This window comes from Sinohyriopsis cumingii, chromosome 4, assembly GCF_028554795.1.
Source record: "Sinohyriopsis cumingii isolate HCF-2022 chromosome 4, ASM2855479v2, whole genome shotgun sequence".
Lineage (NCBI taxonomy): Eukaryota > Metazoa > Mollusca > Bivalvia > Unionida > Unionidae > Sinohyriopsis > Sinohyriopsis cumingii.
The window spans coordinates 6,118,745-6,132,403 of NC_142964.1; the positions used below are offsets into that span (position 1 = coordinate 6,118,745).

Below are 13,659 nucleotides of genomic sequence, written 5' to 3' on the forward strand. Positions count from 1 at the left end.
ACCTCGTAATTAGTAGCAATAAAAAATATTGCACGTGATCAAAGATTAAATGAATTCTTTGGCCATCTATCTAGCTGTTCACATATTCATTTTCCATTATAATACATTAACCAATAGCATCCAATGTCGATCTTGCTTGCATTTACTGAACGTAGATGTTTGACTTTATGCTGAACAACCCTACTATACCAAACCAGAATATTTAAATCATAATGCAAATCTGCCAAAACAACACATCTTCATGCCATTTAAGTTTCACAAATTATGAACGTTTGTGGATGCCATGAGTTTAGAACGTAAACGTCAATTCAAGATTTTTGCAAACGTTTTTATTTTATGCAAGTGTACTTTAAAAAGATTAATATGTCAATGAAGAAAGTCCATGATGAATATGTTCATGAAAGAAGTACACCGTGACTATATTAATGAAAGAAGTCCATGATAACTATGTTACTAAAAGAAGTCCATGATAACTATGTTAATAAAAGAAGTCCATGATAACTATATTAATAAAGAAGTCCATGATAGCTATATTAATGAAAGAAGTCCATGATAACTATGTTAATAAAGAAGTCCATGATAACTATGTTAATGAAAGAAGTCCATGATAACTATGTTAATAAAAGAAGTCCATGATAACTAAATTAATAAAGAAGTCCATGATAACTATATTAATAAAAGAAGTCCATGATAACTATGTTAATGAAAGAAGTACATCGTTACTATTTTAATAAAAGAAGTCCACGATAACTATGTTAATAAAAGAAGTCCATGATAACTATGTTAATAAAAGAAGTCCATGATAACTATGTTAATAAAAGAAGTCCATGATAACTATATTAATAAAGAAGTCCATGATAACTATGTTAGTAAAAGAAGTCCATGATAACTATGTTAATAAAAGAAGTCCGTGATAACTATATTAATAAAGAAGTCCATGATAACTATGTTAATAAAAGAAGTCCATGATAACTATGTTAATAAAGAAGTCCATGATAACTATATTAATAAAGAAGTCCACGATAACTATGTTAATGAAAGAAGTACATCGTTACTATTTTAATGAAAGAAGTCCATGATAACTATGTTCAGTAAGAAGTCCATGATAACTATAAGCGACGTGAGTGTGTATGGCAAATGTGACTGACAAAACATCCATTATTTAGTCTTGGGTGGGTGGGTCAAAGGTTACTTAGAGAAACTACCCGCAAAGAACTAATTTGATCTCCGAGGTTCAAACCTTTAAACGGGTGCATTTAAATTTATATGATGTCTATGCATGTATATATAAAGGGTTTGATGGCACGTCAGAACAATACTGGCTATACACTACCAATTAGTATATCTCCACACAGGTATGAAGAACAAAGATAAAGCCCAAATACGGGCAAAGTACTTTAATAAGTATGCAAGTAGCCTCTTTTTAAACGTCCAATGACCTTCTCGGCTCGATAATAATATCTAAACACAACCCGTAAAAAAAAAAAAATTGTTGCCTCCGATAGTTGCCTCTTATGATATGGGGGAGAGGGGTATAGGACCAACTATATGTTCCCGAGCCCGCATGGGAATCAGAGTTATATGAAGACACATTGAAGGTAATTAAATTTAAACGATACCACTAATATTTATGACTCAAATTACATTTAATTAGATGAGATTACTTTTTTGTCGAAAATGTAATTATCGAGTCTCATTGAAATTGTATCCTAAAATATTGCATGAATTTGCTAGGTCCTTTACTGAAAGATGGGCATTCGAAGTAACCCTCCTGGCCAATGAAGCGTGTCATCTGCCTGATCCTATACATATACGATGTCAGTTGTGCTATGTCCCCATAAAACAAATTTAAAAAATCACAAAGCATCTATCTACATAATAATCTTTCAACGAAGAAACAGGCTCTTGCTATATCGTTATGCACGAGACAAGAGCAATATAAAACACAGATCCACAAAGTTGTCATCTTAAATTAATTCTAATGCATATATAATTGCATTATATGTATATGATATTTGTTTTGTACTATTGTATGTATATGATATTTGTTTTGTACTATTGTATGTATATGATATTTGTTTTGTACTATTGTATGTATATGATATTTGTTTTGTACTATTGTATGTATATGATATTTGTTTTGTACTATTGTATGTATATGATATTTGTTTTGTACTATTGTATGTATATGATATTTGTTTTGTACTATTGTATGTATATGATATTTGTTTTGTACTATTATATGTATATGATATTTGTTTTGTACTATTGTATGTATATGATATTTGTTTTGTACTATTATATGTATATGATATTTGTTTTGTACTATTGTATGTATATGATATTTGTTTTGTACTATTATATATTTACTTGAGTAGTAAAGCCAGAATATTCATGCTTTCATGAATTGTTGATGGAATTTATCCAGATTCAGATTCAATTTGGATTGGGGGTAGGGGTAGGGATAAGTGGGTGAAGGGGTCTGTTGAACCACAAATTTCCAATTTAAACAGTGGATGTGTAAGTGAGTACAAGTGAAAGTTTTAAGCAGAACAAACCAGAACCACCCACATCCCTGTCTTAAAATACAAATCTTGGATTTGCCCGTGAAACATTTACTGTAATGCGTCACAGGTTTTAGTTTGAGTTCTTACTAAATTCCCGAAAATTCTCGTAAAAATTTTATGGTTGACGGCATTTTCTATTTCAGGTGGTGATGATGACAGTTTACCCCCGACTCCCAGCCATAGAAGTCTAACCGACCGGCTGGCTGAGCGTGATGCGCTAGCAATGGAAGCAGCTTCCAGGGCGATGGAAGAGGCCACACGCAAAATGGAAGAAGCATCAAGGGCAGCGGCTTTAGCTGTGGAGGAAAATTCACCGCCAAGAAAACGACTCCATACGGACGAAGAGAGAATCATGCCTCATGCTTCAATACCAGCTGCCCATTTAAAAATCACGAGCAGAAGTAAGTAAATTGTTCCCATGTAAGACTTCAGTTTTAGAACACATTGACCTCTCTAAACTGATACCTTAGAAAACCGAAGTCCCTTGAAAATTAACTTGTTTTTTGGCCCCAAGCTTCCCCTTTTTAAAAAGTTGATTGCATATGAAATGATGGAGTATTTAACTTGTACTATTTTTTATTTTTGTCTTTACATAACGTAGAATGCAAGCAATCCAAAATCACAAAAATATGTATAAGATATTTTGCATTTTATTCATAAATTAATGATCACGTGACTTCCAGCTGGTCGGTATGGTTTGACTTTTACAAAAGCGGACTTCCTCCTTAATAAAATTAGATCCGTCCAATGGAAAGTCCTCAAAATCAAATTTGTTATTTGTTTCTTAGAGGTTTCGATATGTTAAAATCGCTTCCGTACAGGGTTCACGGTGTCTTAACGGTTGTAGATCGAGAGATAACGATTTGAAGGGGGTGGGTATTGTTCAGGGCTAGCATTGTCACAATAGTTGATTAACGAAGTGAGTTCACAACAGCATTGCATTTCAGTAGTAATGAACTAAACTGAAGTTAATTAATTCAAGTAGCAATTAAATGGGAGCCTGTCCATGCACGTGTTATTAGAGGGTCAGCGGTATACTGATGTAGAGGTGGGGGCGGGGCACATTCGAAACGTTGTATTAGAATTTTCACTTGAGTGCAAATATGGAAGAATAGTTACACTTTGAAAAAAAAAGCGATTTTTGAGAAACCAACTTAATTTATGGAAAACTCATTCATCAGGAGAGGCAGGTGGGTAGGTATTATCTGGAAGGTCACCAGTTTGGTTTATTTTTGGTTTTTAATATTCGTTTAAGGCATATTCAATCCATGAGCCCTGTCAACCAGGGTTGCGTGGTTGGTGTCCGTAGCTGTATTGTCACATTAGAGAAGAGTAATTCTCATATTTTTTAAGCAAAAGCACATAACAGTTATATGCAACCCACCAAATGGCAAAAATTGCAAAATTCCATATTTGAACATTTTGTGTTTAACAAAAATTGCAAAATTCCATATTTAAACATCTTGTATTTAACAAAAAATTTGATAACTAAATAGTAATCAAGCAAGACCCATATGCACAGTCGAAATACAAATGTAGCAATTTATAATCTGCACAATGAATGAAAATAAAGTGGAAGATCTCTTTCTTTTTTTAAAAACAAACGTTGATTGTCCAGTAAAAGCTGGGGTCATATCACTGATTTCTGTGCTATCTCAATATTTATTTATTTAACAAATGAACGTATCTAATTACAAATTTTAAAAAGTAAAAACAAACAAAAACAACAACAAACATAAAAACAGCACCTATTTCATCAGCAAATAAGATAAAGTCATGAAAATATTGATGTAACTATGTTCAAACCCAGTTCCCTATCTTAGACAAAGTTTGAATACTATGCAGTTAGTTGGGAATAATCAGAAAACAAACAACGTAGACCATGATCGGATTATGTTAGGACAGATCAGAATCTATATTGCCTGCGCTTGGACTCGACTGATAGGCGAGTACACTCAGTCGTCCTAACATGTGCCTGTTTTATTCGCTTGGACTCGACTGATAGGCGAGTATACTCGGTCGTCCTAACACGTGCCTGTTTTATTCGCTTGGACTCGACTGATAGGCGAGTACACTCAGTCGTCCTAACATGTGCCTCGACTGATAGGCGAGTACACTCAGTCGTCCTAACATGTGCCTGTTTTATTCGCTTGGACTCGACTGATAGGCGAGTACAAACTCAGTCGCCCTAACATGTGCCTCGACTGATAGGCGAGTACACTCAGTCGTCCTAACATGTGCCTGTTTTATTCGCTTGGACTCGACTGATAGGCGAGTACACTCAGTTGTCCTAACATGTGCCTGTTTTATTCGCTTGGACTCGACTGATAGGCGAGTACACTCAGTTGTCCTAACATGTGCCTGTTTTATTCGCTTGGACTCGACTGATAGGCGAGTACACTCAGTCGTCCTAACAAGTGCCTGTTTTATTCGCTTGGACTCGACTGATAGGCGAGTACACTCAGTTGTCCTAACATGTGCCTGTTTTAGTCGCTTGGACTCGACTGATAGGCGAGTACACTCAGTCGTCCTAACATGTGCCTGTTTTAGTCGCTTGGACTCGACTGATAGGCGAGTACACTCAGTCGTCCTAACATGTGCCTGTTTTAGTCGCTGCTAAAGTAGTTTTATTTAAAAGGAATGTCGTGCTTTGAATTAATGTCTTATTTATCTTGCTTTCTCTTTTCATGTTTGCAAAGTGGAAGGCTGTCGAATTGATCATTAGATATTTTATCAAATATATGAGAAAAATAAAATCATGCAGGAGTAAGATACCTACAACTGTGTACAATTTGCAAAGGACAGAATGCATATTCGGCGATAATATATTATTGTCCTGTACTCTTTCATGTTGTTATCAAATCGAATAAGCAATTATTTACAAAGAAACGAGGCCAAAACAATCCCTCTAGCAACTTAAATCATATGGGAACATTTAATAACACTTTCTTAGAGTAGTGATCAAAGTTTGCGATGCAGGTCATTTAAAATCATATAACTGCTTCAGTGACTGTAACATGTTTTATTAGGTAAGGTATTTTACCTTAGTTTGATTCTGCATTTGATTTGACAACTTAACCGTGTGGTAAGTTAGCCGTTTCATGAAATTTTAAAATAATGAAATAATTAACCGTGTGATAAGTTTGCCGTGTCATGAAAATTTTAAAAAATACTGAAATAATGCATGTGCGAAAAAGTAAAGAAAACGTTGTAATAACAAAATAAAGCATCACTTGAAAAGGAAAAGCTGTGGTTGAGTGGTTAACATACCAGACTCGCATTCAAACGGTTACAGGTTAAAATTATGCCATCAGATCAGCCAGGGTCGGATACCGTGGGATACCCTTGGGCAATGCATTGGTCTCCTAATTCCTTGGCAATCTGTTTCTGTGCCGTAAAACAATAAACCGAATCAAAACCTCATTTTAAAACATTTTACAGTGAATCACGTATATACAGATACCTCCATATAAAGAGCCTTGCTTACAAAGGACATTCTTCACAAACACCTTTATCACAGTTTTCCTGTATTTAAAATCTATGTTAACGGACACCTATTTATAAAGGTCAAAACTGTGCTGATCCCTTTTGTGTCCGTTATAGACAGGTTTCACTAAATAAGATATGTACATCGTATGTTGCAGTTAAATTATGGCGTTGTATACGTCTAAAATGAATCAAGAAGTACACTTAGTTTATATAAAAACAACATCACCGTGCACATCAGTCAATTCATTGTCTAGGAGAAATAATAATGTCATTCAACCAAAACCAGACCATACAGAATTTATTCTGTCATAAGTTCACAACAACTCACACCACCCATCTTCTAGAAAATGCTAGCAAAGATATCATTGGCGGATAAGAAGTCCACCCTTACTTTTTCAAACATTACGTATGCCATTCCCCCGAGGCTTACAAAGCAAGAAATACTGTATCAAACATCATTTTACTGGGTAGCTAGTAAAGGGGGGACCAGGTCGCACCAATACAATAGAATAGGGACTGGTTCACGGTTTAATTGATTGTGAAACAGCTTATTTTAAAGTTGATTTAGTAAATACCGAATGTGAAAAAATGCCTGGCATGTTGACCAGTCATTTTCAAACTTTCTTCAAGGCTTTGGATAATATGTTCGAGAATTTTAATGTGCATTTTACCTCTTGTCATCCAATTTTTCCTCCAATTAAGTGAAATACTCTCCTTAAATTAACTTTTATATTTACAGATCGATCCATTAAATTGACCATTTACTCTATCCTGTTTTTGTAGAGAATCCGTATCTTTGCAGGGGATTTGAGTTTGTAATAAACACTTTCATAAAGATTTTCTAAGTTTAGAAGAATCAAATTGATTTTTTTCCCCAATGGTTCGCTTTAAGTGGATATTTCCTCAGACACATCTATTAATGACATGTTTGTGAAAAGAAACCTATAAAGATTTGGTATAAAATGTCAGGCTTTTTCATCAAAGGGTACCGGTATGGTGATAACATTCAACCTAATGAATCTGTCAGGTTGGAAATTGGCCGCAGTCATGTGACTTTGTTAACGGTGTATCATATAACATTCCGTCGATTTGAAGTTTTGAAAGGTGACAAGATAGAAGCTGAGATTTGTCAGAAATTATCTGAGTACAATTTAAAAAAGTAATAGGTGATCCATATCTATATTTTTTGTCGATGTTCTTTAAAAAATATCCGTTATGTTTTCCAAAGTCCATAAAATGTCCCTATCTTTCTATATAGCCTGATAGATGTATTCAATAAATGCAAGTTTGCGAGTTCTTAATGATGAATGATATATGTTTAAATTATCATTTTAATGCACTTAGTTAAATTATAATATTGGATAATCTTTTGGGGCTCAAGTGCATGTAATATTTTATCTATAAAATCTCTGTTTTAAAAATAATTTTGCTATAAAATTCCTATATATTTTCCTGATATTTCTAGACCCCTTGGAAATCCGTATAACTTTGAAAAATAGGGATGTGATGCCTACAAATTACATTGAGTTTATAAACAATGGGATGTGATGCCTACAAATTACATTGAGTTTATAAACATAGGAATGTGATGCCTACAAATTACATTGAGTTTATAAACATAGGAATATGATGCCTACAAATTACATTGAGCTTATAAACATAGGGATGTGATGCCTACAAATTACATTGAGTTTATAAACATAGGGATGTGATGCCTACAAATTACATTGAGTTTATAAACATAGGGATGATGTGATACCTACAAATAACATTGAGTTTATAAACATAGGGATGTGATACCTACAAATAACATTGAGTTTATAAACATAGGGATGTAATACCTACAAATTACATTGAGTTTATAAACATAGGGATGTAATACCTACAAATTACATTGAGTTTATAAACACAGGGATGTGATGCTTACAAATTACATTGAGTTTATAAACACAGGGATGTGATGCTTACAAATTACATTGAGTTTATAAACAATGGGATGTGATGCTTACAAATTACATTGAGTTTATAAACACAGGGATGTGATGCTTACAAATTACATTGAGTTTATAAACACAGGGATGTGATGCTTACAAATTACACTGAGTTTATAAACACAGGGATGTGATGCCTATAAATTACATTGAGTTTATAAACACAGGGATGTGATGCCTACAAATTACATTGAGTTTATAAACACAGGGATGTGATGCCTACAAATTACATTGAGTTTATAAACACAGGGATGATGCCTACAAATTACATTGAGTTTATAAACACAGGGATGTGATGCCTACAAATTACATTGAGTTTATAAACACAGGGATGTGATACCTACAAATTACATTGAGTTTATAAACATAGGGATGTGATGCCTACAAATTACATTGAGTTTTGAAACATAGGGAGGTGATGCCTACAAATTACATTGAGTTTTGAAACATAGGGATGTGATGCCTACAAATTACATTGAGTTTATAAACATAGGGATGTGATGCCTACAAATTACATTGAGTTTATAAACATAGGGATGTGATGCTTACAAATTACATTGAGTTTATAAACATAGGGATGTGATGCCTACAAATTACATTGAGTTTTGAAACATAGGAATGTGATGCCTACAAATTACATTGAGTTTATAAACATAGGGATGTGATGCTTACAAATTACATTGAGTTTATAAACATAGGGATGTGATGCCTACAAATTACATTGAGTTTATAAACATAGGGATGTGATGCCTACAAATTACATTGAGTTTATAAACATAGGGATGTGATGCCTACAAATTACATTGAGTTTATAAACATAGGGATGTGATGCCTACAAATTACATTGAGTTTATAAACATAGGGATGTGATGCCTACAAATTACATTGAGTTTATAAACATAGGGATGTGATACGTACAAATTACATTGAGTTTTGAAACATAGGGATGTGATGCCTACAAATTACATTGAGTTTATAAACATAGGGATGTGATGCCTACAAATTACATTGAGTTTATAAACATAGGGATGTGATGCCTACAAATTACATTGAGTTTATAAACATAAGGATGTGATGCCTACAAATTACATTGAGTTTATAAACATAGGGATGTGATGCTTACAAATTACATTGAGTTTATAAACATAGGGATGTGATGCCTACAAATTACATTGAGTTTATAAACATAGGGATGTGATGCCTACAAATTACATTGAGTTTTGAAACATAGGGATGTGATGCCTACAAATTACATTGAGTTTATAAACATAGGGATGTGATGCCTACAAATTACATTGAGTTTATAAACATAGGGATGTGATGCCTACAAATTACATTGAGTTTATAAACATAGGGATGTGATGCCTACAAATTACATTGAGTTTATAAACATAGGGATGTGATGCCTACAAATTACATTGAGTTTTGAAACATAGGGATGTGAAACCTAAAAATTACATTGAGTTTATAAACATAGGGATGTGATGCCTACAAATTACATTGAGTTTATAAACAGGGATGTGATGCGTGCAAATTACATTGAGTTTATAAACATAGGGATGTGATGCCTACAAATTACATTGAGTTTATAAACATAGGGATGTGATGCTTACAAATTACATTGAGTTTATAAACATAGGGATGTGATGCCTACAAATTACATTGAGTTTATAAACATAGGGATGTGATGCCTACAAATTACATTGAGTTTTGAAACATAGGGATGTGATATCTACAAATTACATTGAGTTTTGAAGATACAAACTTTCTACCAATATGAACAATGGCTTTCACAAGCGTTTGTTAGAACAAATGGAGTGAATGATCGTACAATCGTTTGTGGCTAAAATGGCTTTATTTATTTTTTCCACATATTTTTACAACACGATACATTTCGAGGAATGTACAGATTCAGGGAAATGTTGTACGGAGTATATTTGTACTCAGATCATCCAGTTCGAAAACTAAGACTGGCAACAAAACTTCATTTCCTAATGAGTTAACGACCTCATGTTCAACATTTCTTATAACAAACACTTGAATTTCCTGTCTAACTTTCATTTTATTACAGTCATGTGATGGATGCATTATTAGTGTTGTTTTTTCTTCTTCTATTTCAGATGATGGTCGTTCAGAGATCGATAATTCTTTGGTTGTTAGCATGGAAATAAACGGCATCATGTATCAGGGTGTGTTGTTTGCACATCAACCAAGTCAGCGGCGAATCTGACTTTAGTTAAGCCAACACTATCCCAGGGCCTTTGGAGTTAGTCATTTCTACATCCGGGACCTTGAATTTGTCATAGCTATTTATTTACGATTGCTTTCTCAAAGAAAGAGAACCGTGGAACATAATCCGTATCAATTACAATATGAACTTCACATTAAGTCTGTAAGTTTTATTGGATACCTGGACTTCCGATGGTCCTGTGCTTATTGTTGCCATGACAATTTATAACAGATGACAAGGTGAGATAAGAGAATGATTAACACATTTTTAAAATGAGATATTAGACAAAGTTTCATTGGAGAAAATGTTGTGTGCCATGCCATTGGGACAAAAAATTCGGCATTTGGATTATCTACTCTAAGGTTTGCATGTATATCCAGTGTTCATGCCATCCTGAAAATACAGGAACTGATTATTGTGCTCAACATACCATGGAGAAAACAGTTTTAAGTTACACGTTGTGTTGCACTAAGTTGACAAATTTACACATTTTTCTTATGCATACAAACTTTCATGGGGCTTTTATGGTTGTTCAACATTTTTCTAACCAAAGGATGTATTCTCATAATTTTGATTAACTGTCTCAGTTATAAAGTGTAAACGATTTTGTTCATGTGGGTTGATGGAGATAATCGAGATGGATACAAAATGTGTGTTCCGAATGATGAGCTTTGGTCTGTGTTTAGACCAAACATATATAAGTCCTTATTTGTTTTGTGTTTCATTATTATTGCTCACATTGATTCATTTGCATGCTTGTATTTATTTATCTGTCTACTGACAAGAATTGTGATGGACAGAGGAATTGGTAAATAATTCTAAGTACTTTTTTTAGTACTGCGAATGAAGATATCAAATCATGTCGTTAATTTGTAGCCGTTGGGTCTCTCGAGAAGACCGCTGACATCTGATCCAATGTTTCAACAATTATTTGTTAAAAATGACTTATAGTTTGCAACAGATCTTGAAATGATTATAAAACTTCGACAGAATTTCAATTTATCAAAATTCCTGCTTCAAGGATTTACAGAGTTTGGTAACAAAATATTGGTTTACAAAGCTTGATTGACCGACCCTAAATGTTTGGAAAACTTCCTTTTCAAACTCATCCGAAAATACTATATACTTCTCCATCTGATTAAAATCAGATCTCCGCTGTCCTACGTGAAGATCTGACGACGACCGCTTATGGGTCATGTTCTGGTGACTTTTATATTAGCCAGTGGAAATGCAGCTTTCAAAAATTTGAAAGTGTATGAAATCGTTCGGTACACATTCATGATCTTCATCCACACTGCTAAGTCTCCAAACGCGAATATATTAAAACATCATCTGATTGGTTTATAAAATTAGCACTTATTGTAATAACACAGGTTACCAGAACGCGACCCCTAAGCGGTCGCTGTCAGATCTTCATCTATAACAGTGGAGATCTTATTTTAATCCGACTGACATACTTCTTCAAAAGAAAGTTTGACGCGTGAATGAAATCCAGTATGCATGTTAGAATAATTGTATCAGATTTGTGGGTGGAGGTGTAGATGTAGTACACTATCTTGGATTTCACATAGAATAAAGGAGACTGGTATGTGAAGAAATGGTAAGTTTAGAAATATATCTAGAATAAGGAGGCATTCTGGTTTATAGAGTGTGTCATAATTAATAAAATAATCTAATTTATATAAACGTAAGCCTGAAATCAAAATATGTATGTTGATGTTTCTCTCAGAGATTTTGTTCTTTTTTCTGCTTTTATGTATGTCATAAAAAGAATAATCATTTTAACCCAAGAACATTTACACATCGTTTGGAATCTTTGTGAATCTCTTTATCTCAGGGAATTTCATATCCCAATATTCTTCCTTGTATCCGATGGGATGTGAAATACCTCAATTCCTCCCAAAAACCCGTATGTGCTTGATAACTTTTCCACTGTTAACGTTTGCAAACTTTTTATTAATAGACAATCAGCATGCTGAAGGTTTGCAGTACGTAAAAGTTTAAGTACAACATAAATTGTGATCACAAACACTGTGATGCAAACAATATGACCTTGATCGATGGACCATATATTTTTTGTGCGATATTTATGTATGTTCGAGTCCCCCCTACTATTAACTGTGAAAAGTGTTCTGCTGGAATCTCATGTTCATTAGACAGCATTTGTAAAAACAATATCATCTCGATTTTTTTATATGTTAATTATTGAAAGAACAAAAAAAAAAAAATAGATTGAAAGAAAAGTTCTATGAATATATCCAGACAAAGAACATACTTTTTATTGTCATGTTCGATTGTCACAAGTGCTGTTTGATCTTGCCTGGAGATTAGAAAACATCTTAACCTGATACTTTGTGTCAGCCAGTCATACAGACCTTTGTTTTTAAAGGTCACTTTTATTTGATTGAGAGATCGAGTTATCTAGAAAATAAACAATTTCTACACGTGGATTGAAATATTTGATTTATGACATAACAAACATAGTTCTAAAATAATATTGCTATATAAAGTTTTCTTTAAATGTTGCCGTGGAACCTTTTTATATTCCAGGACAATTATATTTGGTGTATTTGGAACTTAACAGGTTTCCGCTTCGGTGTAGCACATTTATTACTTGTACCATCCAATCATATTAAACAGGCTGTTTAATAGGTGATGACTAAAACACACACAAGTGCAATGGAAACGGATACAAAACTCACTAGAATAAAGGCTTCAATTCAAAAGTGCAATACATTTATTAAGAAGAAATCAAAAGATTTCAGTTGTTTATTCATAATACACAAACATGATTCAGATCTGTCAGCATGATTCATGCACATAAAAACTATTACATATATAAACATCACCTCCATAGTCTTTATCTTTATTGTGAAGTGGGTCGTAACAAAATAAATTTCTTAATTCTTACTTATCATTGTTAGATAATATTTTGCTATTGTCTATTTCTTACTTATCTTTATGTTTATCTATCTATTTTTCTAACTGTCTATCACTCAGTCAGTTTAAGTCTCTTTGTTCATCCATCAGTCCACCCCACCCCTCCTCAGTCAATTCCACCCCTCCTCAGTCCATCCCACCCCTCTTCAGTCCATTAATTCATTCAGCCACCCATATCTTCATCGATCCACCTATCAAATTCACATTAAAAAACCTAGCAAAACTTGGTTCCTAAACATTTGCATTCACCCTAAACATTGGCGTTCACCTTAAAACAGCAGGCAGATAAATAAACAAGCGAAAAGAGATTGACAATTAAAGGTTATTTTACAAGTCCTGATCGCGGATGCAGACGATAATTCGAATGATGTACAGACAAAAATGACTTTAGAAAATCTTATTGAAGAAGTAACTTAGTTTTTGTAGGAAACAAAATATCATT

The 13,659-nt window shown here is 33.6% G+C and overlaps 1 protein-coding gene across 2 annotated transcripts in view; it reads left to right on the plus strand.

Moving 5' to 3' along the window:
- The window catches only part of LOC149800572 (AT-rich interactive domain-containing protein 3C-like), a 59,921-nt gene extending 46,734 nt beyond the window's left edge, over positions 1-13,187 (plus strand). For both annotated transcript variants that reach the window (XM_089954517.1, XM_089954518.1), the window contains exons 7-8: positions 2,711-2,968; positions 10,168-13,187. In XM_089954517.1, the coding sequence (XP_089810643.1) occupies positions 2,711-2,968; positions 10,168-10,277 (368 nt within the window). In that variant the 3' untranslated portion in view covers positions 10,278-13,187. The remainder of the gene's footprint in view (positions 1-2,710; positions 2,969-10,167) is intronic.
- The last annotated feature ends 472 nt before the right edge of the window (positions 13,188-13,659 follow it).